This window comes from Grampus griseus, assembly GCF_964374135.1.
Source record: "Grampus griseus genome assembly, chromosome: 4".
NCBI lineage: Eukaryota > Metazoa > Chordata > Mammalia > Artiodactyla > Delphinidae > Grampus > Grampus griseus.
This window is the reverse complement of record NC_138997.1, coordinates 12,715,267-12,741,169: the sequence shown is the minus strand read 5'-3', so window position 1 is coordinate 12,741,169 and position 25,903 is coordinate 12,715,267. Positions and strand designations below refer to the sequence as shown.

Here is a 25,903-nt window from a genome sequence, read left to right as displayed (position 1 = left end):
AATAAACAAACAAGGAGAGTTTAAAATAAATCATCACCATTTTCCAACCCATGATGAATCAATGGATCTAAGCATTGACTATCAACAATTGTTAATATCACAAAAAAGGAGAGAACCAGACATTACGGGCCTACTGACAGAGGAGTGCACTGCCACCTATGAAGTAGTCTTGCCAAGAGAAAAATCAAATCTAAATCTGATTTAGAAGCTGTGGTAAGCTGGGGTCCCTGCTTTCAAGGAGACTCCATTCTAGGAGACGAGATACTGCTTTTTGACATGCTCTTGTGACTTATTTTAATCACTGTCTGCTGAGTCCTGAGGAGACAGAGAAGCAAACTTGCCGTATCTTTTATGTTCCTTTCTCTGCCCTTATTGACTGAACAATTTCTAAGAATGTAAAATATCTTTTCCTTCTGCTTTTTATTAAAATTCCTTTGCAACCTATCTCCTAACCCCATCTCTTAGTGCTCTCTCCCTTCCTCAAAGTGTCCCAAACACTCTGGTGTTTTTGTTTTTTCCTCGGACACAAGTCATACTCCCACCTAAGAGCCTTTACACTTGCTCCTCCTTCTGCCTGAAATGTTTAATCCCCAAATCACTGCATGTCTGGATCTTTTTTTCATCATTCAAGCCTTAGCTTAAATGTCACCTCTTAAAGGACTTCTCTCCCTGATCCCTTGAGAATCCCTCTCATCACTCTACTTTGTCTGTATCACCTTTATCACTTTATGATTTTTTTTGTTTTTAATTGAAGTATAGTTGATGTACAATATTATATGTCACTGGTGTACAATATAGTGATTCAAAATTTTAAAGATTATACTCCATTTAGTTATTATAAATTATTCGTTATATTCCTCATGGTGTACAATATATCATTATAGCTTATTTTATACATAATACTTTTTATCTCTTAATCACCTACTCCTATATTGCCCCTCCCCCTTCCCTCTTCCCACTGATAACCACTAGTTTGTTCTCTATATCTGTGAGTGTGCTTCTTTTTTGTTATATTCACTAGTCTGTGCTATTTTTTAGATTCTGCATATAAGTGATATCATACAGTATTTGTCTTTCTCAGTCAGACTTATTTCACTTAGCATAATATACTCCAAGTCCATCCATGTTGCTGCAAATGGCAAAATTTCATTTTTTATGGCCAAGTAGTATTCCATTTATATGTATACCACATCTTCTTTATCCATTCATCAGTTGATGGATAGGTTGCTTCGGTTGCTTCCCTATCTTGGCAATTGCAAATAATGCTGGTATGAACATTGGGGTGAATGTATCTTTTCAGATGAGCTTTCATCTTTTCCAGATACGTACCCAGGAGGGGAATTGCTGGGTCATATGGTAGTTCTATTTTTAGTTTTTTGACAAACCTCCCTACTGTTTTCCACAGTGATTGCTCCAATTTACATTCCCACCAACAGTGTAGGAGGGTTCCCTTTTCCCTTTTCTCCACATCCTCGCCAACATTTGTTATTTGTGTTCTTTTTGATGATAGCCATTTTGACAGGTGTGAGGTGATAATCTCATTGTGGTTTTGATTTGCATTTCCCTGATACTTAGCGATGTTGGGCATGTTTTCATGTGCCTGTTGGCCATCTCCATGTCCTCTTTGGAAAAATGTCTATTCAGTTCTTCTGCCCATTTTTTAATTGTCTTTTTGTTATTAAATTGTATGAACTGTTTATATACATTGGATATTAACCCCTTATCAGTCATGTCATTTGCAAATATTTTCTCCCATTCAGTAGGTTCTTTTCATTTTGTCAATAGTTTCCTTTGCTGTGCAAAAAGCTTTTAATTAGGTCCCATATTTTAACTTTGCTTTTATTTCCTCTGCTTTAGGAGACAGATCCAAAAGATATTGCTATGATTTATGTCTAACTGTATTATTCTGTGTTTTCCTCTAGGAGTCTTATGGTTTCTGGTCTTACATTTATGTCTTTAATACATTTTGAATTTATTTTTGTACATGGTGTTAAAGAATATTTTAATTTCATTCTTTTACATGTAGCTGTCCAGTTTTCCCAGACCCACTTGTTGAAGTGACTGTCTTTTCTCTATTGTATATTCTTGCCTCCTTTGTTATAGATTAATTGGCCATAAGTGCGTGGGTTTGTTTATGGGCTCTCTATTCTGTTCCATTGATCAATGTGTCTGTTTTTGTGCCAGTACCATACTGTTTTGATTACTGCAGCTTTGCACTATAGTCTAAAGCCAGAGCGTGTGATTCCTCCAGCTCTGTTCTTCTTTCTCAAGATAGTTTTAGCTATCCAGGGTCTTTTGTGTTTCCATACAAATTTAAAAATTATTGTTCTAATTCTGTGAAAAATGCCTTGGTATTTTGATAGAGGTTTTATTGAATCTGTAGATTGCCTTGGGTAATATGGTCATTGTAACAATATTAATTCTTCCATCCAAGAATACAGTATATCTTTCCATCTGTTTTTGTCATCTTCAATTTCTTTCATCACTGTCTTACAGTTTTCCAAGTACAGGTCTTTTACCTCCTTAGGTATGTTTATTCCTAGGTATTTTATTCTTTTTGATGTGATGGTAAAGGGGACTGTTTCCCTAATTTCTCTTTCTGATAACTCAGTGTATATAAATGCAACAGATTTCTGTATAATAATTTTGTATCCTGCAACTTTACCAAATTTATTGATGAGCTTTAGTATTTTCTGGTGGAGACTTTAGGAATTTCTATGTAGAGTGTCATGTCATCTGCAAACAGTGACAGCTTTACTTCTTCCTTTCCAATTTGTATTCCTTTTAATTTCTTTTGCTTATCTCATTGCTGTGACTAGGACTTCCTAAACTATGTTGAATAAAAGTGGCAAGAGTGGGCATCCTTGTCTTGCTCCTGATCTTAGAAGAAATGCTTTCAGGTTTTCCCCATTGAGTATGATGTTAGCTGTGGGTTTGTCATATGTGGCCTTTATTATGTTGAGGTAGGTTCCCTCTATGCCCACTTTCTGGAGAGTTTTTATCATAAATGGATGTCGAGTTTTGTCAAAAACTTTTTCTACATCTATTGAAATGATTATATGGTTTTTATTCTTCAATTTGTTAATGTGGTGTATCACACTGATGATTGATTTGTGGATACTGAAAAATCCTTGCATCTCTGGTATTTTGCTAGTATTTTGTTGAGGATTTTTGCATCTATGTTCATCAGTGATATTAGCCTGTAATTATCTCTTTTTGTAGTATATTTGTCTGGTTTTGGTATAGGGGTGATGTTGGCATCATAGAATGAGTTCAGAAGTGTTCCTTCCTCAAGAAATTTTTGGAATAGTTTGAGAAGGATAGATTTTAACTCTTCTCTAAATTTTTGGTAGAATTCATCTGTGAAGCCATCTGGTCCTGGACTTTTGTTTCTTAGGAGTTTTTAAATTACTGATTCAGTTTCAGTACTGGTAAAATTTTAAATTAATTTTTATTGGAGCATAGTTGCTTTACAATGTTGTGTTAGCTTCTACTGCACAGCAAAATGAATCAGCCATACATATACATATATCCCCTCCATTTAGGACACTTCAGTTTATTAAGTAGAGTTCCCTGTGCTATACATTATGTTCCCATCAGTAGTCTATTTTATACATAGTATCAATAGCATATATGTGTCAATCCTAATCTTCCAATTCCTCCCACCCCACTCCTTTCCCCCTTGGTATCCATAGATTTGTTCTTTGTGTCTCTATTTCTGCTTGGCAATTAAGGTCATCTATACCATTTTTCTAGATTCCACATATATGTGTATATCTGTCATACAGAGTGAAGTAAGTCAGAAAGAGAAAAACAAATATCATATATCAGTACTGGTAATTGGTCTGTTCATATTTTCTACTTCTTCCTGGTTTAGTCTTGGGAGATTGTACCTTTGTAAGAATTTGTCCATTTCTTCTAGGTTGTCCATTTTATTTGCATATAGTTGTTTGTAATGGTCTCTTATAATCCTTTGTATATCTGTGATGTTGGCTGTAGCTTCTTTTTCATTTCTGATTTTATTGATTTGGGCCCTCTTCCTTTTTTTGTTGATAAATCTGGCTAAAGTTTTATCAGTTTTATCTTTCAAAGAACTGGCTTAGTTTCATTGATCTTTTCTAATTTTTTTGGTCTCTATTTCATTTATCTCTGCTCTGATCTTTATCTGATTTTTTTCCTTCTACTAACTTTGGGTTTTGTTTGTTCTTTTCTCTATCTCTTTTAGGTTCAAATTTAGGTTGAGATTTTTCTTGTTTTCTGAGGTAAGCTTGTATCACTATAATCTTCTTAGAACTGCTTTTTCTGCATCCCATAGGTTTTGGATTGTCGTGCTTTTGTTTTCATATATCTCTAGGTATTTTTTGATTTCCTCAGTGATCCATTAGTTGTTTAGTAGCATATCGTTTAGCCTCCACGTTTGTGTTTTTTTGCATTTTTTTTCTTCTAGTTGATTTCTAGCCTCATAGCATTGTGGTCAGAAAGATGCTTGATATGATTTCAATTTTCTTAAACTTACCAAGGCTTGTTTTGTGGTCTAGCATGTGTTCTATCCTGGAGAATGTTTCATATGCACTTGAAAAAAATGTGTATTCTGCTGCTTTTGAATGGAATGCTCTATAAATATCAATTTCTCCTTTTATGTCTGTTAATATTTGCCTTATGTATTTAGGTGCTCCTATGTTGGGTGCATGGTGCATATATAGTTACAATTGTTATATCTTCTTATTGGCTTGATCCCTTGATCAATATGTACTGTCCTTTGTCTCTTGTAACAGTCTTTATTTTTTTAATTTTTTTAATTTTTTGCTGTACGCGGGCCTCTCATCGCTGTGGCCTCTCCCGTTGTGGAGCACAGGCTCCGGACGCGCAGGCTCAGCAGCCATGGCTCACGGGTCCAGGCGCTCCGCGGCATGTGGGATCTTCCCGGACCAGGGCATGAACCTGTGTCCCCTGCATTGGCAGGCGGACTCTCAACCACTGCGCCACCAGGGAAGCCCGTAAGTCTTTATTTTAAAGTCTGATATAACTATTGCTACTCTGGCTTTCTTTTGATTTCCATTTGCATGGAATATCTTTTGCCATCCCCACACTTTCAGTCTGTGTGTCTTTAGATCTGAAGTGAGTCTCTTGCAGGCAGCATATATATGAGTCTTGTTTTTGGATCCATTCAGCAACTCTGTATCTTTTGGTTGGAGTATTTAGTCTATTTACATTTAAGGTAATTACTGATATGTATGTTCCCATTGCCATTTTATCAATTGTTTTGGTAGGTCTTTCTTCCCTTTTTCTTTTCTCTTGTGATTTGATTACCATCTTTAGTGTTATGTTTGGATTCCATTTTTCTTTTCTATTATAGATTTTTTGTTTGTGATTACCATGAGGTTTTTATATAGCAGTCTCTCTCTCTGTATATATTTATGATTGTTTTAAGCTGTGATCTCTTAATTTCAAATGCATTTTAACAACACTGCAATTGTACTCTTCTTCCCTCATGATTACTGTTTTTGATATCATATTTTGCATCTAGGTGTTTTGTGTATCCCTCAACTGCTTTTTGTGGACATTGATGATTTTACTACTTTTGTCTTTTTTTTTTTTTTCAGTTTTTTTTTTGGCCACACCCCACAGCATGTGGGATCTTAGTTCCCCTACCAGGGATCAAACCTGCACCTCCTGCATTGGAAGGCAGAGTCTTAACCACTGGAATCCCAGGGAAGTCCCCACTACATTTGTCTTTTAACATTCCTACTAGCTTTGTGTGTGGATGATTTCCTACATTCATTGTATGTTTGAAACCAGTGAGCTTTTTCATTTTGTAATTTTCCTGTTTCTAGTTGTGTCCTTATCTTTTTTGCCTAGAGAATTTACTAAAATTTGTTGTAAAGCTCGTTTGAGGGGCTAAACTCTTTTAGCTTTTGCTTGTCCGTAAAGCTTTTGATCTCTCCATCAAATCGGAATGAGAGCTTGCTAGGGAGAATATTCTTGGTTATAGGTTTTCCCCTTTTATCACTATATATATATATAGGGGATTTATATATAATGTGCCCCTCCCTTCTGGCCTGCAGAGTTTCTGCTGAAAAATCATCTGACAGCCTTATGGGTGTTTCCTCGTATGTTACTCTTCACTTTCTCTTTGCTGCTTTTAATATTTTCTTTATCCTTACTTTTTGTAATTTTAAATACAACGTCTCTTCGTGTGTTCCTCTTTGAGAACACACATCCTGTATGGTACTCTCTGTGCTTTCTGGACTTGGTAACTGTTTCCTTTCCCAGATTAGGGAATTTTTCAGCTACTATGTTTTCAAATATGTTCTCAGCCCCCTTTTCTCTATCTTTTCCTTCTGGGACCCCTATAATGTGAATATTAGTGTACTTGATGTTTTCCCAGAGGTCTCTTAAACTGTCCTCATTTTTCTTCATTCTTTTTTCTGTTCAGCATCAGTGATTTCCACTACTCAGTCTTCCACCTCATTGATCCATTCCTCTGTTATCATTTAGTCTACGTTTATTCCTTCTAGTGTGTTCATTTTAGTTACTGTATTCTTCATCTCTGTTTGGTTGTTCTTTATATTCAAACTCTTTGTTAAAAACTTCTAACTTCTCTGTGCATCAATTCTCCTTCTGAGTTCATTGATCTTCTTTATGATCATTACTCTGAACTCTTTCTTGGGTAGATTGCTTATCTCCATTCATTTAGTTCTTCTAGGGTTTTATCTTGTTCCTTTGTCTGGAGCATGTTCCTCTGCTGCCTTATTTTGTCTAGGTTGCTATTTGTATTTTTATGTATCTGGTAGGTTACATTTCCCAAACTTGGAGAAGTGGCCTTCTGTAGGAGACGTCCTATGCGTTCCAGCAGGGCACTCCACTTTTGTCACCCAAGCTATATGCTCTAGGGTTTCCCCAGGAGGGCTGTGAGGGGCTTTCTGTTGTGGCCAGCAGGCTGACTATGTGGGTGGTCTGGTAGGCTTGGTTTGTCCCTAGTCTTATTGGTTGCCAGGCCTTGCCTTGTATGGAGGCTGCTGGTTAGTGGGGCCTGGTCACAAGAGGGCTGATTTCAGAACCCCAGGAGGTCCTGGGGCTAGTGCTGGCTCACTGGTGGATGGAGCCGGGATCCAGAAGACTCTGTGGCTGTTCCTGTCCACTGGTGGGTGAAGCTAGGTCCAGGGGTTAGTGCTGGACTATTGGCAGTCACAACTGGTCCTGGAATGTGGGAATCTTGCTGCAGGGCCCAGGGATCCTAGAGCTGGTGTCAGATTGCTGTGGAGGTGGGGGAGGCAGTTCTTGATACAGTTGGGTCTGGGGTGTCCCACAGCTTGTGTTGGCCTGCTAGTGGGCAGAGCCAGGGCCCAGCTGGTCCCAGGGCAGGGTCTGGCCTGCTGTGGGCAGGCTGGGTCCAGAAACTGTGGAATTGTGGTTTTCTTGCATCTGGTGTCTGCCCACTGGTTGGATGAGTCTGGTCTAGAGGCTAATGCAGGCTTCCTGAGTGCAAGGCCAGCACCTGCCTATTGGTGGCTGGAGCTGGGTCTTGGCCCTCTAGTGGGAAAGGCCAGGTCTAGAGGCATGTCTCGAGTGGCTCTGGGCTCAGAAAGTCTTTAGGTAGCCTGTCTGTTGATGGGTGGGGCTGTGTCCTCCCCCACCCCCCCAGTTAGTTCTTTGGTCTGAGGCTCCCCAGCACTGTTGCCTACAGGCTGTTGGATGGGGCCAGGTCTTGGCACTCATGAGCTGGAGGGAGGATCCTACAATGGTGCCTACATGGTAGAAAGCTGCCAAATATGGCTGCTGCCAGTTTCTATGTCTCTAGTTTGAGCTGCAGCTGCCTCCTTGACTCTCCAAGACCAGCAAGTAGGTCAGGCCCCTATTAAATTGCTGCTTTTGCCCTGGGTCCTGGTGTGAGATTTTATGGGCACCCTTTAAGTGTGAAGTTTCTATTTCCCCTAGTTCTTTGGAACTCCCAAAATTAAGTCCTTCTGGTCTTCAAAGCCAAATGCTCTGGGGTTTTGTCTTCCTGGTGCAGGACCCCTGGGCTGGGGGGCCTGACATGGGGCTTAGAACTCTCACTCCTATAGGAGAACCTCTGCAGTATAAGTATTCTTGTTTGTGGATTGCCCACTTGGGGGTAAGGGACTGGATTATATTGTGAGTCAGCTCCACCTACCCATCTTGTGTGGTTCCTTCTTTATGTCTTTAGCTGTAGAAGATCTTTTCTGGTAGATTCTGGTCTACTTCATCGATGGTTGTTCTGCAGACACTTGTGACTTTGGTGTGCCTGTAAGAGGAGGTGAGCTCAGGGCCTTTCTACTCTGCCATCTTGGCCAATCCCCCGTACCACTCTTGACGTTTATCTTCCTGCTTCTGAAGTAAAAGCTGCACCAGAGAAGGGGTTTGCATCACATCTTGCTCTCTAGTCAATCCCAGGAGTCAGACCTATACAGGGCACGTAGTAGGTACTCCATAAATATTTGTTGCCTGAACTCTGAATCCTCTAACCAGTAGACTCTCCTAGTTGACAGGTGTTTAGTAAGCGAGTTCATAAAACACTAGAAATCAGCATTATTAAATTCCAAATAAAAGGAAAACTAAGAATAATCCATATTTAAACTTCATTCTTTGACTGATTTATATGGAGACAAAAGTAATGTCATCCAGATTAGTATCTAGTCATAAAAGCACGAAACAAGTGTACAAATTAAAAAAAACAGGTATACAAGAGTAGGCCTATGCTGCCATCATCCTAATACTGTCCAGTGGCCAATCTTAGGGTTACACTAATGGTCAGACATATGTCTTATGATGTGATTCAATATAATGTATGCTAGCCAAAAATATGTAACTTGAAACTATGAACTCTCTAAAGATAACTTGCACTCTCTTCCTTTTTACTCTGCAATATAAAGGAACCGATGAAATAACCATAAAAATCCTGAAGACAGGACATTCTGCAGGACTAGTGTGGAATCTTCAATAATTCAGTGACATGGGGAAAAAAAGGGTACTGTTCTGAATTGAGAGTTAAAGGACATAACCAGATGAAATGCATGGTCCTGGAATGGATCCTGTTTTATCCTATAAAGGACATTTTTGGAACAGATGGAAAAGTAATGATGGTGTGTTAAATGAGATGAAAATGTATTGTCACAGGGAGATGGAGATTGAATCAAGTTACAAAAGAGCATGTACTGTAAGATCTCATTTTAGTAAAAATACACACACATGCATAAAAAAATACCATATACAGAGGTGTTAATGTGAGTAACCTCTGTGTGTTTTGAGTATGGTATTATCTATAATTTTCTATAATACACGCATTCTGCTCTTGTAATAACATTATTTTGAATTAAAAAGAAACTATTTTTAGATTAAGAAGTTAGGCCTTTTATGTTCTAATGAAAATTTGTTTCCTTTAAACTAGGTAACTTGGGCAGATTTCTACTGGGAAATTTGCAGTACCACACTTTTGGTCTTTAAACCTGATTTGTTGGACAACCATCCCAGGCTGGTGACATTACGTAAGAAAGTCCAAAGCATTCCTGCCATAGCCAACTGGATAATGAGAAGGCCCCAAACCAAACTCTAGGTGATGCCTGCTGCCTCCAAACTTCATTATTCGTCACAGCATCACTCTCATCAGATACGAAGCTACATCAGCGTGCTGCATAACCTGCACACTCCCCTCCCCAGCTCCATCAAGACTTTCACTTCTGCCATATTCTGCTTATCAAAAAAAAAAGGAAAAAAGGGGCTGGGGGAGAAAAGGGTTTTGTTTCCAGTATCCTTTTTATTCAGAGTAGCTTCACCTTATTTATAACTGAAGAAAAATAGTTTCAAATACAGGCAGGCTTCGCTTTGCACTAGTTCTGACATGCATGAATTTCAGTCACAATGGTTTAGTTACATAACACATTTTCCAAAAAAAACCCTGAAAAGCTTTGGACTTCAGTTTCCACGCCATATTAACTGAGTAACTGCATAAAGTATAAACTTTGCTGCTAGCTCTTCAGTCCACAAATCACTATGTAAATAACAGATAGATATATGAGCAATCATGACACTTCTTTCAAAATCTGTTAGTGATTGATCACTGCGCATCTGTCATGCGTGCACAGAAAGCAAAGTGTTGTTTCTTAGTGACAAATCCACTTGACATTTTACAAAAATGGATAATTGAAAAAGGGAACTCACCAACAAAGATTAAAGTGCAATAAAGAAATGAAAAGTGAAAATGGTGGAAATTCAAATTGAACATAAATGGAAAGAGCTGGCTGCGAGAATGTTGATGCTGTTGCAGTTCAAGAGGCTCTAGATATGCAGCCAGAAGAACTTGGTGAAGGCAAACTTATTGACATAAATGAGGAAACTGGTTGTGACAAAGGAGATGAAGATATCCCAAAGGAGGTGAGACTAGCAAAAAACCCCTCACGTTATAAGAATTGAGATCAAAAGAATAAGAAGACAATGTAAAGCAACTATAGCCCAGTAAAAATGAATAAAAAAACTAAAAATTGTGAATCACTATACTGTACACCTGTAACATATATGATATTGTACATCAACTATACTTCAATACAAAAAAAAAAAAAAAAAGAGAAGACAAGCCACAGACAGGAAGAAAACATTTGCAAAAGGACTTTATCCAAAATACACAAAGAACTCTTAAAAGTCAACAATAAAATAAACCTGATTACAAAATGGATAAAATACCTGGACAGACACCTCATCAAAGATATACAGATGGCAAATAAGCATATGAAAAGATGTTCAACATCATATGTCACTATGGAATTGCAAATAGGAACAAGGAGATACCATTACCTATGAGAATGGCAAAAATTCAAAATACTGACACCACCCAAATGTCCCATTCTGGTGGGGCCCCAGGAACTTTTCTTCATTGCTGATAGGCATGCGAAACAGCACATACACCTTGGAAGAGAGTTTGGCAGTTTCTTACAAAACTAAAATGCTCTTACCATATGATCCAGTAATCACACTCTTTGGTATCTGCCCAAAGGAGTTGAAAACAGGTCCACATGAAAACCAGCACATGAATGTTTGTGGCAGCTGTATCAACAACTAGAAGCAACCAAAATATCCTTTAGTAGGTTAGTGGATACGTAAGTTGGGGTACATGCAAACAAGAGACCATTATTCAGTGCTAAAAAGAAATGATCTATCAAGCCATGAAAAGATATGGAGGAAACGTAAATGGATTTTTAGGGCAGTAAAACTATTCTGTATGATACTATAATGGATTCATTTGTCAAACCCATAGAATGTACACCACCGAGAGTGGAGCCTACTGTAATCTATGGACTTTGGGTGATTATGACGTGTCAATGCATTTTCACTGATTGTAACGAAGTCCCATTCTGGTGCAGGATGCTGATAGTGGGGAAGGTGTGTCTGTGTGGGAGCAGGGGTACATGGGACCTCTTTGTACTTCCTGCTGAATTTGCTATGAACCTAAAACCCCTCGAAAAAATAAAGTCTATTTAGAAAGAAAAAAGAATAGGGATATTTCATGACATTGAAAGAGCAATAAAATGTTGGAAGCTGATCCAAATTTAGGATTATGACTATTTACCAAGAGACAAAAAAAAAAAAAAAAAAAAAAATGTGTGCTTGCAAGTTTTATAAGAAGGTACTGTTCAAACTACTCTGATAAATTTTTTTACAAAAATAAAACTTCCTTAATGTTTCTAATATTTTACAGTGTACTGAATATTAGTTTTACTATTTTGTTCACTTATACATTTATAATGTGCTGACAAAATTCTTAAAGGTCATGGAAGAATCATTTTCCCCAGTGATTACACACTTTCAACTTGAATAATTTCTACAGTCCCACACTACTGTGCAAGAACTGCCCATATAAACAAGCCATTTATATAGAAATCTTCCAAATAACTATATATTTAGATTATCCCAACCTATTTTAAACCATAACTATATTGGAACATCACATTTTAGTTCAATTTACCTGTTAATATTATTAATATTGAATAGTCTAATCTTAGTATGTCATGTTGTATCAGGAAACATATAAACAAAATAGATGGCCTTATCCGTGAACTGCAGGGCAGAGGAAGGAGAATGTAGTTGAGAAGCAAAAAGGGGGGAGAGGTTGTGGGGAAGAAGAAAGAAAAGTCAAGTCCATCTAAGTGTGACCTTGTTGAAGGTGCTTCTTTCCTCCCAACAATGCTCTATGAAATTCAGGAAAAGGAAGTTAAATACTGTACACATTATTAAGGATTACACAGAAAAACAAAGTGTATTTCCCAAGTACCTTGCTTCTTTGGATTACATCTTCTTACCGTTGTCAGTGGCTGTTAAGAAATGACAATAGGTTATAAACAACTCTCATTTGCAAAGCGCTGAATCATGTCATCAAGGCAGTCTAAAGAAAAAACTTACCTTTCACAGAAGAAATTCAAATAATACTCTAATGAAGGTAGAAACTTTTCTTCCCTCTTATGCACGTTCATTTTCCTCCACATAATTACATTCTGACAAACTTTACTGAAAACAGAATTTAGTAAAACTGATAGATACAATGTTTATCTAAATTATGAAAACTCTAAGATAATCAGCCCCACTTGTTTACATATAATTATCATAATTCCAACAGAAAATGCAACCACAGCATGTTTTATAAGGAAATATTTCAATCATAGCATCATCATAACCTTTAGGTCATCTTTTGTTCACTGAAAGGACAACACATTCCATTACCCCATCCTATATCTAAATTAAACATCTCCTCACTGAGCAAGTAAGCAAGTGTGAGAGAACATGAATTAATCAGAGTAGAAATGGAACTGCATATTATAATCAGAAAAATAACCATACCTTTTGGGAAGTTAAAACAATCAATTCCTTAATTTTATGGACCATTTAAGTGTCTTGCTTAAGGTCACACAAATGGAAACCAAGTCTCCTGATGCTCCTATCTAATCACTATACAATAACACCAATAACTAGGAGCAATATTAATGTTTCAACATAGATTATCTATTGGTATAAAGTTACAAGTCTATGGGGTGAGAAATACAGTTATGAAAACACATACGTCTTCTATCTGTGTGTGACCTGTATCAACAAAAACATAAGTTGCTTCAGTCGGCCAAGATACTACTCCAACAACTGTGGCTTCATAGGCTCTTTACTGACAATGGATTATGATATTTACTGACATCAGTCCAATAAAGGGACTAATGAGAATACACCCAAAGTAATAAGTACCAGTTTACTGAGAAAGAGACGATATTAAGCACACAATAGCATCTCTTTTGTGCTCAATATTATGGTTTTTTCTTTTTGGGTCTTTGTTGCTGTGCGTGGGCTTTCTCTAGTTGTGCTGAGCTGGGGCTACTCTTCATTGTGGTGTGTGGGCTTCTCATTGCCATGGCTTCTCCTGTTGTGGAGCACGGGCTCTAGGCACCTGGGCTTCATTAGTTGTAGCACGTGGGCCCTAGAGTGCATGGGCTTCAGTAGTTGTGGCACGCAGGCTCAGTAGTTGTGGTGCACGGGCTTAGTTGCTCCGCGGTATGTATGATCTTCCTGGACCAGGGCTCGAACCCGTGTCCCCTGCATTGGCAGGTGGATTCTTAACCACTGCACCACCGGGGAAGTCCTTCCATATTATGCATTTTTAAGGGTAAAGGGATGAAAGTTTAGAAACTACTAAGGGTGCGAAAATACAACTTATGATCACAAATATTTTTATTATGCCAAAAACATAATATGGCATTACAGGGAGAACCCAACTACATTCATTAAAATAAAAATATGGATTTAACAACAACAACAAAAGAAACAGCCTATCATTGAAGATACATTAGTACAGGAAAGTTATGAGAAATCCATTATGCGATTTTTAGAATATTCTCAACATTTCACTAAGCGATTTCGGTACTGTGATGCAGAAGGAGGTATTAATACTATTTGCAGGTCCCTTCAGCCCATTACACTAAAATGTGTTGAGTATATTCAATACACTTGCAAGACTGGCTAAGTCTACTGACTCATCAGCTTTCAGAGTCTACAGTATCTGAAGAATCAATGTAAGAGCTTCATTAGCCTTCTAAGTCGAGGATTATATCACCTTAAAAACTTAGGAAGTCAGGAGGTCTTGAAAGTATAATCTCCAAAAATTAACAAATCTTTGATTTATAAATAAGTTTATTTATAATAATATTTACATAATAAAACAAAACACATGAAACTCACAAGTTATACAAAGAAACTGATGTATAATAAAACAGCAATATAGACTGACAGGCAAAAATTTAAAGAAAGACTTAATAAAGAGTTAAATATCAAGTAGACAACTTTACCTCTTCTAAATTTCACTTTGTCACCCACACTGATTTGGAATTGAACAATGGCTCTCTTTAGGAGGTCCCATACTGGAAATTCTGCAAACTGCTAAGTTATATTTTGATAAGAATTTAAAGTTAATGACCTATTTCCATGCAGTACCTAATGCTGCCTTGAAATGAAGTCACATTCAGTCTGCTTTGAAGTGAAATAGCCTGTTAATCTGTTCTGCCAGGCTAGAAAAATGTCACCAATATTTTGCTGATGTGCAGAGATGTGGCAGGAATAAACTACTATTTAGAGAGTAAAGAGAACTGGAGCAGAAATGACTGGGCAACAGTTTCAAGAGAAGCAAAAGCCAGGAGAGGGAAATCAATGAAAACATGCACAAGAATAGGCAGAGTAATAGCACAATTAGTGCAGTTGGGAAATGAACAGAAGGAATTAATCCATGGAGCAAGATAAGGGCTTCTTTAGTTACTATTCACTGGAAAACAACTTAGTGCCTAGCCAAACAAATCTGTTTTAACAGAAGTACTTGGGAGGACCTGGGGGTGTTAGTATATGGAATGCCACCTTTAAATTCATGTTGAGTTCTTGTTGACAGTGGTGAACATCTGTCTCAAATAGCAATAAAATGAAAGCTATATAATCTATACAGCTGCATTCTTTAACATAATAAAAAAGAACTTCAAATGAGACGAGCAAAAACAAGACATAAGCATTGTCAAATAAGGCACATGTAAAAATCTACACATATTATCCAGTGAAAGACAATATATATATATATTTGGAGGTAGAAATAATTACAAAAATACTGACATTTCTAAAGCATTAGCGTATTTGTTACAAACAATCACCAACTAATCCCCATTCAGAAAACTGTTTTGTAAAATGATTATTTAACATCTTCAAGACTACGTATCTGTGGCTTTTTTTTGAAATTTCACATGTGAGCATCTGGAGAATTCAGTTAGTGGCAAAAAAGTTGTCCATACTATGAGAAATGTAATATGGAAATTATAAAAAGTTATAAATGTTCATAAACCCCATGGTCATCATAATGTAAATGTCCTTGAGTGCACCAAGTTGATATTTCATCATCAGTTAGGAATTAACAATTCTTATTTCACAGGCCCATTGATGTTTTTAGTAATGTGGCTATATCTGCTGGCATACTCCCTTCGTCACCTGCAGGTCAGAAACTGGTGTTAAAATTCTGATAAAAATATTTTATGAAATGTATTTCTTCTCTCCAATTTTCTCTACTTTTGGTGAAATTCTTAATAATCTTTCAAGGCCCAGTTTGATTCAGTGTCACTCCCTGTTAAAAATATTCCCGTATTCCTACATATGTTAGGGCAACTTCCTCTGTGCTTGTGTTCACATTGCCAGCACAGCAGTCTACAGCTTCTGTTTTTGATTTGACAGAGATATGCAGATATAGTTTGGATCATATCCTATTCATACAGCACATAGTACTTACTGCTCAGGTTCACTAAATAAAAACATTTACCAAAAAATTCAATGCAAGGTGTAAAAGAGAATAAAAGAAAATATACAAAAAAAAATTTTTTTTATGTAACAATCTGAATAGTGAAAGACAAAACTCCCAAATCCAACCAAACAGAAATCATTTCATCTACACTTATTTTCAGTCCAAAGATACAATCATTGTCTTAAAAAAATTGTTTTTTCAATTGAACAAGACCCCAGTATCTAGACACTTATCCAGGTCTCTCTCTCTCTCTCTCTCTCTCTCTCTCTGTGTCACCACAGAGACCCCAGTTACAGTCTAAACTTGAGACTACTTTTATCTACTCTTCTCCTTTCAGTAAAAAACATGATTAGGAACAAAAACTACTGCATAAACTCTCAGGGAATTCACTGACATGCTTGCCTCCAAGCTCGTCCATAGATTTGAAAATAGCCCATGAAATCCAAACTTAACAGCAAATAAAAAAAGCAAGACGCAGAAACAACTAGTCATACAATTAAAAAAAAGCAAACCCTAATGTGTCATCTTTCTGGGGAAGCTGGGTGATAAGGAGGCTTTTGTTTGCCCTTTAATATCTTAGGAATTTTGAACTATGTGAATGTATTTTATATATATATATACACATATATAATTTAAACTTTTAAAACCTTAAAAATTATTCTCCTCAAAAAGATGGAGGAAATGGAGAGGATTCTCTTATTTGACAAATGTTTGTAGTACCCAACTGCTCTTTAATCTGAAATTATTCAATTTTTGAATAAATGCATTTTATTGCACTCTAGTGAAATGAGTATTTGGCTCGTCAAAATGAAGTTAATATAAATGTGAGAGTTAATAACAATATTATGCCATGTACTTTAAATCTTTGGATTCATAAATATTACTTAGTAAGCAAATCATAAAATTGTAGCTAAAACTATAGACCCAATTTTAATTTATTTCTGGGATATTTTGATGTCAGAGACAGAATTTTTCAAAATCAAAGTGTTTGTATCAGTTCTGGCAAAATGATCTTAGTTATTGTAGTACTTTTGAAGTAAGTATGCTTGTATTCTCCCACGCTATCCCTAAACTGCACGCCAAGTTAAGGACTCAAACCATCTTTATTATCCCCTTGCTACTGCTAAGTTGATGCCTTTTCATATAAATAAAGTTTATGCTGACAAATAACTTACCTTCATCTACTGTGGTCATATCTTGTTCTAGTTTCAATTTCTGTTGATTAATTTTTAGCATGGATTCTTCGATTGTCCCTTGGCCTATTAATTTTATAACTAGTACTTCTCTAAGGAAAATACAAGATATGTCCATTGGTTACATAATATACAATTACTTAATATATATAAACGATATAACTCACCTTAGAATGCAATAAGAATAATTTGAAAATTGTTTAACAAATACATCCATAAATTTAAATTCTTTTATTCAAACTACTTGAGATTGACATTTTCTGAGCACGTCACTTTTAAACATCCTTTCCTATTGATTCAAGAGATGAGAAAAAGATATCGGTACTTTAAAATTACTGGTAGAACTGTATTACAAGAAACAGCTCTGGGTTGAGGTAGGGTATTCTATTTTTAAAAAGAACATGCTTTGCTTATCAGGTTCCAAGAAATAATTTAGTACAAAAAGTAAGGAAGTGTAGTAAAGTATAAAGATTACATGGGAGGTTTTAGTTCCACCTTTAAGTACTGATAAATATTTGGTTCATAAATGAACTTACCAATGTCTTTTGGAAATACAGTAAAATACTCCACAAAGAAAACACTGATTGTCTGCTGTTTACATGTGAGAACAGAGCTGAATTATAGGTATTTTCACCTCTTTATGTCCTGTGACCAATGTCTAATTTAACCTTCACCTAAAATATCTACAGCTCACATAATCTATTTCCTATGAGGTAACAAGGTAGCAATCGTACGCACATTACCCAGTCTATCTGGCTCTTACATGGTGTAACAAGCAAGTTACTAATTAGTAATTACTAATCTTTTTCAAAGGGGCTGGACCACTGGTAATACTTAGTTTTCATTTGCTGCATAACTACTTGGACTGGGGGTGGGAGGTGGTTTTATTTATTTTTTACTGTTTTGGCCACGCCACATGGCTTGTGGGATCCTAGTTGCCTGACCAGGGCTGAACCTGAACCCTCGGCAGTGAAAGCACCTAGTCCTAACCACTGGACTGCCAGGGAAGTCCCTGTTTTAATGACTAGAATATGAACAGATTACATGGTAGAGTTCATATTCAACACTGGTTGGTATAAAATACAGCGGAAGCCATGCTTTGCTGAAAATATAAAAACTAAGGCAGGACATCTGACAGATCATATTCTAATGTTCTATACAAATTAGACTAGCATTTGATTACAAATAAATTTCAACTGCAAACACTTACTTAGTCTGGCCTACTCTATGGCATCTATCTTCTGCTTGTTTGTCATTGTAAGGATTACAGTCAATATCGTGAAGTATAACAACATTTGCTGAAGTCAGGTTTATTCCTAGGCCACCAGCTTTTGTTGACAGCAGAAACACAAAGATATCCATATCGGTATTAAACTCATCAATTAGATGAATCCTATAAGACAAATGTATTAGGTTAAATCTCACAAAAGGGTATATAATTAAAACTGAAAACAATCACTTCCCATGGAAAATAAACTTGAAGATGTAAATACATGCTCTTGGCATTCTAGTTATTTTTCCTGTAGCTGTTTTATTGAAAAGACCTATCCAATTCACCAACTTCTTTTCTATACCATTTATCTCCCTACTAACTCTATTCAGATTTGATTAATTGCTAAAGGACTGTTTTGTCCTTTGTTTAATGACTTCTGGCTTTTCTAAATTCTGCACACAGCTATTCAATCTTTAACCTTCTCAGAGTCTGCCAGCTGTGACTCATAGACAATATACCCGATGAACTCAAAATCAATCTCAAAATCAAACTATAATGATGTATTCTCTTTTAGCAAGACTTCTTTTCTTACTCTAATGCAGGAAAAAAAAAATTTACTCTGGCTGATAAAAAAAAATAAACCAAAGATACGATGCAGTTTAAACACACTAGAAAAAGCATTTCAACTAAGACAATCTTTTTAAACTCTGGGAATTAAAAAAGAAAACAAACAAAAAAACAAACTCAAACTTACTCAATTACCCTTAAAATATGAAAAGCCCAAGATTTTAAGATAACCTTGGTTTAAAGATAAAGTGTTTTAGACTTAAAATGATTTTTAAAGAGAAAACACTGACAAATATATAATTCTAGTAGTTGTTTCAAAATATATTTGTATATGATTCAGACCAAAAATTAAATTTTCTTCATCTTAAGTTAATGAATGATTTAAAGTAACCAAACGTAAGACTCAAAGCAATACAATTCCATCAAATGCCCTAGACATTTAAAATTCTAACATTTACTCTTATTTGAGGGTAAGGTGGAGAGATTTTCTGAAACTAAAGTATACCAACCTTTCAGAAATCTGAGTCTTTCCATCTAATCTGAGGTACCTATGCTGATGATGTTTTAAGAGAACCTCTAAAATATCCAGCATCATGGTAAATTGGCTAAATAATACAACTCTATCACCCTGTGGAAATACATATATTAATTAGACACATAAAAAATAAAATTATAAGTATCTAATGAAAACCTGCTTCTTTAATAATAACAATCATAGCTAAAGTTTCTTATTTTAGATTACGCATAAGTAAATTATCTTCTAAACTTTGACCTAAAATTTATTTTTAAGACTAATTAATGGGAATAGCTACGAAGTACTACTTAGATTGTGATTTTACAAATCTATTTCACATATAAATTGTAGTATTAATTTATTTTACATAGTATCAATATCTTCAAAATATTAATTTTGAAGCAACTATATAGATTGTCACCTATGAAATAATGACAATTAAAATTATTTTTAAAAAACATCAATATAGATATATTCTACTAACTTCTGTTAGATGGAAGAAGAGTAATCAGGAAAACATATGCCCAAATATATCCAAAAAATGCTCAAACACCAGTTTCTAGAAGAATGTAGAACACAGGCTAAAGCTTCAAGAAAGTCAAATCATGCCAGAACTGTTTCAAAGAAGTTGAACTAACTGGGGAAACATATAAGGAGCAGTATTCTTCTTTAGTACCTTCTGTTTCAATTCAGACAAGATGCAGCCTAAAACTCGAAATTTTCCAGAATCTAAAATCAAGTCCATGTCTAACTGGAAGTTATTAATGTGTCGATACTGTTTACAAAGTACATGTAATTCAAAGTCTGTCATAACTTCCATATCTTCAAAGATCAGGTCAGGGTTAGCCTCACAATGTGTAGGTTCCTCAAAACAAAACAAAACAATATATACTTCAAAATGAAGATAATTTATAATATGATTAGAACAACCTAATAAAATTGTTTACATCTGATAAAATATCTAAATCATAAAACATTTTAGTGCAACAGATTTACCAAAGGAAATTGATATTCATTTTTTTAGATACAATAAAGGGGGGAAGTTCTTATTGTTTTAGAGATAACACACTGATAAATTTACAGATGAAATGTCTAGAATTTGGTCCAAAATGATCCTGGAGAGGATTCGAGGTGAAACAAGAGAGAGTTGTGTCATTCCAGATGATAACTGTAGAAAATGGGTGAAGGTTTCATATGCGTAGAAGATTTCATTATACAATTCTCTCTACTTTTACATGTCTGAAATTTTCCGTAAGTTTAATATAAAAAATTTTAAAAAGGCAAATGGTTGCTTTAAACACAATGATCTGCAAGGAGAAATAGGGGTAGGTTAAGGGAGAATGAGACAAAAATAGAGAGTAACAGCTAAAACTGTAGACAAAATACAATAAAGAAGAAATAAAATGAAAAAAATAAACGGAGAAAAATGCCTCATAATGCAGGACATATAATCTGATGAATATTTTTGGTGAAAAATAAATAAAAGAAGTGTATTATGGAAGTCCAGACCAGGAGCTGGCAAACTTTTCCTGTAAATATTTTAGGCTCTGTAGGCAAAATAATGTTTTGCAACTCTACTCCACTCTGCCCTCATACTGAGAAAGCAGTCACAGAAAACAAAGAAACAAAAGGGTGTGGCTGTGTTAGAACAAAACTTTATTTGTAGAAATAGCTATTGTCATATTTGGTCCTAAGGCCATAGTTGGCTGACTCTTGATGTAGACTGTCAGTCCTTCTTGGCTCTTATGTCCCCTAAATTATTTTGAACTCTGTGTTAAAAATGTTTTTCTTAAATACGTGGTTAATTAATATGCTTACTAGGTTCAATGGTCTGATTTTTAGACTAACAATGAACCTCATGTTTATTGGTGTTAATAAAGCTTAGTTTTAGCATAATACAAAATCCTTACCTTTAGCATAAGCTGAGACATTTCCTTGAGTTTTTCAGCTGTGTAATATTGGCGATGTAATAAAGGATGATTGGCCATTTTTCTCAACTGCATCATGACATTGCACATTTCTGTGTTTTTTTCTGTAACACATTAAAAACAACAAGCTGATAGCTGTTTGTTGAAATACAACTCAATGCAAACAAAAGGTTTTAAAACTATTTCTTCAAATTCCAACTAATTTTAAAAAATGAGCAAATCCCACTATCATAGGACTAAACAAAATGCAGCCCTAGTACAGAATTATTTTTCATATAAAATTGTGAAAATCAGGTTATACCCATGTTATTGATAGATTTTTTCAATCTGTTGAAAAGACCCAAATAGAGTTGCTCCTGCTTCTCTGACATTGCACACAACTCAATTCGATCTTTCTTGGGGGGTAGCTGCTTGAGAACCTGTGAAAGGAAAACAGTTGAAGCAGATCATTCAAATACAGAAGAAAACAGATTTTTAAAAACCAATCATAATAAAAATATGCAGATAAGAGTTACCTCTTCTTTTACTCTTCTGAGAATAAATGGTTTTATAATTTGTTTTGCATGTGCTATTCTCTCCTTTTCATATATAGTTTGCTCATCTGCTGATTTCTAAGTAAAATAAGAAAATGACCTTTTAAATTATTCATTTAAATGATCACAATAACAGTATTACAGAACATGAAAATCTCTCTCACTACAATCTGAGTTATTTCCCAGAGAAACTCAATTCATTCTAGATGGACTTGAATTCTGGGCTGTAATATATTTCCTAAAGCTCCACATGTATTTTGAGGTTTTGTGACACGTAATCGTGTACTCTGCAGAGGTAATGAAATTGAACTGCACTAGGATGGTGTTCAGAAGTAATTAACTGATAAGTCATCACTGATTACATAGATAACTCTCTTGAAAAAATATGTGTGTGTTTAAGATAGTTTGGGTGGAGGGGAAGAGAGAGATAAGTAGAAAACTTGTATTTATTTGTGGAAAATGGTCCCAAAAGAAAGCTAGTGCGGGTCTACAGAAATCGGACGGTTCCTAGTCAAAACCTGTTAATTTTGGAGAAGAGGAATTTTATTCTAAGAAATCCTCCACATCCTATGATCTGCTAGGCCATCAAGTGGGATGGAATACATTAGTGAAAGTTAGAAAGGCAGTCAGTTTGCAGTAGAAGATTATCACAGAAAATTCTCGCAGAATACATGCGATTTGGGTGTGTCAAGAATCTATATTACCATTGCTGTACTGGAAAATGAGAGTTCTTGAAAACTACACTCTTACTTTTTCTAAGCAATAGGGAAAAAATTAACCAGATTTTCTTTGAAATAGGATTTCCTTATTGTGACTTTTAGAAATTGTTACTTTTTAATTTATGGAGTTTTAATTCAAAACATATTTCCCAGTGGGGGAATTTTCTGGATATTCTACTTTTGCCCAGTTTTACAGTTTACCTATTAAAAAATGCTAATTTACCTAATTTTAATAAAGAAGATGGTAGCTCACATATTATATATCTGAGCTACCCACTAATTTTAAATTGTCATTCTTCAGAAAATTAGGATATTAAAAACCAAACCTTTTAGACAATGATTATAGAAGCCACCAATTTATTTCCTATTGTATTCTGGCTGACTTCCCAACTCATCCGAACATAGGATATCAACTACTTAAAACTTATTTCATAGCACATATGCTACATGAAAACAAGAAAAAGAGATAAAATAGAAAAACGGTCCGGGTAAAACGCAAAGTAAGACAGTTGAGAAAAAAATATGAATTTATGCTTACTGTCTTAGAAGAAAACATTCTTCGTATTTCACTGGTGCTGCTACTGAACATGTGCGGCATAACAAAATTCAACAGCGACATGAGTTCTAACAGGTTATTCTGCACAGGTGTGCCTGTGAGCAGCAAACGGTTATTTGCCTGTGAACAAAGGTAAATTTTAGATTAGTATTTTTTTTTTTTTTAAAGATCCACATCCTTCTTGTTCTCCCCCTCAGTGAGGGAGAAAAAAATTAAAACCATTATTAGTAATATAACATTCTGTCATAAAAGATAAGTAATTTAGAAAAATTATCATATATTGTACTTTAAGGTAGAATGTGTAAAACTAAGTCTCATTTTATTAAGTAGGTAACTTGTGTTCCCACATTACTTTTTGATGAGGCAATGGAAGAAGACAGATTATATCTGATATTCATGAAGTTTGTCCTATAGAACAAAGGTTGGCAAATTGAAGCTCATGAGCTAATGGTTTTTACATTTTAAATGCAGTGTTTGAAAAAAAACGAAAAAGCAAAGAACAAGTGAGAGAAGCTGAATGGCCCACAAAGCATGAAATATTTACTTACTTGGTCCTTTACAGAAAAAGATTGCTGGTCTCTGATATAAAATACTATATATATTATAATACATAATCTGAAATTTTATCATAATTGGACAAATTCACAGAACACTCTCTTACATTAATTGTCATAAGGTGCTGGTAGCGGATGGAGCCCATATTCTTCAGCATATGGCCCTCATCAAAAATTGCGTAATTCAATTTCAGCCGACGAAACAGACTACGATCATCAGAACTGCTGATTGCACAATTATACCTGTTGCCAAAGAAAAAACAATCTCTAAGATCACACCTTTAAGAGCATGGACTCGTGAGATTTAATGTTTTGACAAATTATTTTTATGTACATATTTCTAATAGCCAGTAGCTAAAAGATAACACTAGACACAGTTGGTACTCAAATAAATATTGATGTACTTATATCCAAAATTATTGATGTACATGTAACCAAGTTACAAAAGCTGCAATATGCAGTTAAAAGACAATTCGTATGTTATAATGTAATTAGACAACTTCTACACATCTAGGAAGAGGCCAATTTGGGTACAATTTATATGTAACCTGCAATTATTACACGCTTTGCTTTATGAACTGTTATATTTTAAGAAGCAGTAGAAAAAAGAACATGAAGCTAAGACATTTCTATTAAGAACATAACACCATTTTATTAAACTAGTAGAGTGAAACCAAGAAATAAGAGTTAACAGCAGCTAGCAAGACTATATATGAAAATGGAGTTCATTTTATTAAGAAAAGATGAATTTTCGATGAATTCTTTTAATCATGACCTCCTATAGAATTAACAAAAGACTGCCATCACGGTATTATACACCAAACTGAAAAATGCCTGAATCTTCAACATAACTCATTCTATTGCTTTTGTTCCATAGTTCTTAGCATAAACTCTCCTTTATTTTACTACTAATATTTTTAAAACATTTTAAAAAAATTTAGGTGGATGTACAAAATTTTTTTTCCAAAAAAATTTTTTCTCAATACTTACGTGGTCACGATTACATTGTATTCTTCGTATTTACTATGAATGTTATATCTAATCTGTTTACGTTCTTCTTGAGAACCTAGAATTTAAAAATGACACACACACGCTGATTGTATTTATTGTACTTTACTGTATGCTAAGATTTTAAAGAGGTCTCCAAAGTTAAAAGCATAATGACATATTCTTACCATAGTAACAGAGCACCTTTAAAGTGGGACACCATAAATTAACTTCCCTTAGCCAGTTATCTATGAAACAAAAGAGATATTACTTGCACCTGCTACAACAGGCAGACGTGTGCACTGAAATGAACACTGAAGTCTGAGAAGTTCTACCCAGAAATTATTTTTATAAAATAATAGAAGATAATTTTTAAAAATCACAAGACTCTTCACAATTTTACTCTTGATGATTAAAATGACTGAGATTTTGAGGTGGCATCAAAATGAAGAGCAGAGGGCCAACCATTATATTTATAGGTGATTATTGATTTCCAATTTAAAGAGGATTTTTTTTTTTTTGGTACATTCATACATACATTCTCTTACTCTAGTCTACATTCAATCAATTGAGAAAGAATGAAAGAGTAATTTGAGTGGGGATGATCTGCATACATTCTTTCTTAATAAATGTTTAATTATAAATTCAAAAGTGTTTCTCTTAAATTACTCATTAAAACAACTTAAAAGTATTATGAAAACAATTGATCTTTTCAAATGGTATATGATCTATAATAATTTATAGATAATCTGTATAATAAGCTGAATAACTCACTTATATTGGAGTTATTTTCTTTAAAAAGACTTCCAGTATAATCAAACACACATATGCAAAGGGGTGAAAAGTGCAAGGAAACCAAAGAAATGAATATTCACCTTCACAAACTAAGAAATCTCTCTCTCTCACACACACACACACACACACACACACACACACACACACACACACACACACACGGTTTTTCTCCCCCTTGTATAAAATACTACTGAGTCAAGTAAAGTTGTCCACAGTATTACAAACCTATAGTTGATGCTGGAACAACAATCAAATGAGGACCTTTATTACCCTCCTGATAGAGGTACGCTAGGAATGCAATCGCTTGAATAGTTTTTCCCAGGCCCTAAAACGAAAAGTTTAAAAGACAATATACTAGATTTAAAAACAAACAAAAAACCCAAATAAATATTGGGAAAATGAAAGGAAAAAGAATACTTTTGGTTTTATTTATTTATGATTCCCCATGCAACTCTATGAGAATTTCTACTATATTCTTAGTTTTCAATAACACATAAAACAGATCACAATCTCCAAGTGATACTACAACT

The 25,903-nt window shown here is 35.1% G+C and overlaps 2 protein-coding genes across 2 annotated transcripts in view; one reads left to right on the top strand and one right to left on the bottom strand.

Annotated features, from left to right (window-relative positions):
- The window catches only part of HPGDS (hematopoietic prostaglandin D synthase), a gene marked incomplete at both ends in the record, with an annotated part of 28,577 nt that extends 19,003 nt beyond the window's left edge, over positions 1–9,574 (top strand). Inside the window, one exon of the mRNA XM_082653665.1 lies at positions 9,410–9,574. Within this exon, the coding sequence (XP_082509791.1) occupies positions 9,410–9,574 (165 nt within the window). The remainder of the gene's footprint in view (positions 1–9,409) is intronic.
- Positions 9,575–13,802: 4,228 nt separating this feature from the next.
- Positions 13,803–25,903, bottom strand: part of SMARCAD1 (SNF2 related chromatin remodeling ATPase with DExD box 1) — a 69,808-nt gene continuing 57,707 nt past the window's right edge. Inside the window, exons 12-24 of the mRNA XM_082653118.1 lie at positions 25,599–25,698; positions 24,767–24,826; positions 24,582–24,657; positions 23,699–23,834; positions 23,020–23,157; positions 21,745–21,840; positions 21,531–21,648; positions 21,212–21,333; positions 19,978–20,166; positions 19,297–19,415; positions 18,218–18,400; positions 16,990–17,099; positions 13,803–15,507 (exon numbers count right to left, since the gene is read on the bottom strand). Coding sequence (XP_082509244.1) covers positions 15,446–15,507; positions 16,990–17,099; positions 18,218–18,400; positions 19,297–19,415; positions 19,978–20,166; positions 21,212–21,333; positions 21,531–21,648; positions 21,745–21,840; positions 23,020–23,157; positions 23,699–23,834; positions 24,582–24,657; positions 24,767–24,826; positions 25,599–25,698 — 1,509 coding nt within the window. The 3' untranslated portion in view covers positions 13,803–15,445. The remainder of the gene's footprint in view (positions 15,508–16,989; positions 17,100–18,217; positions 18,401–19,296; positions 19,416–19,977; positions 20,167–21,211; positions 21,334–21,530; positions 21,649–21,744; positions 21,841–23,019; positions 23,158–23,698; positions 23,835–24,581; positions 24,658–24,766; positions 24,827–25,598; positions 25,699–25,903) is intronic.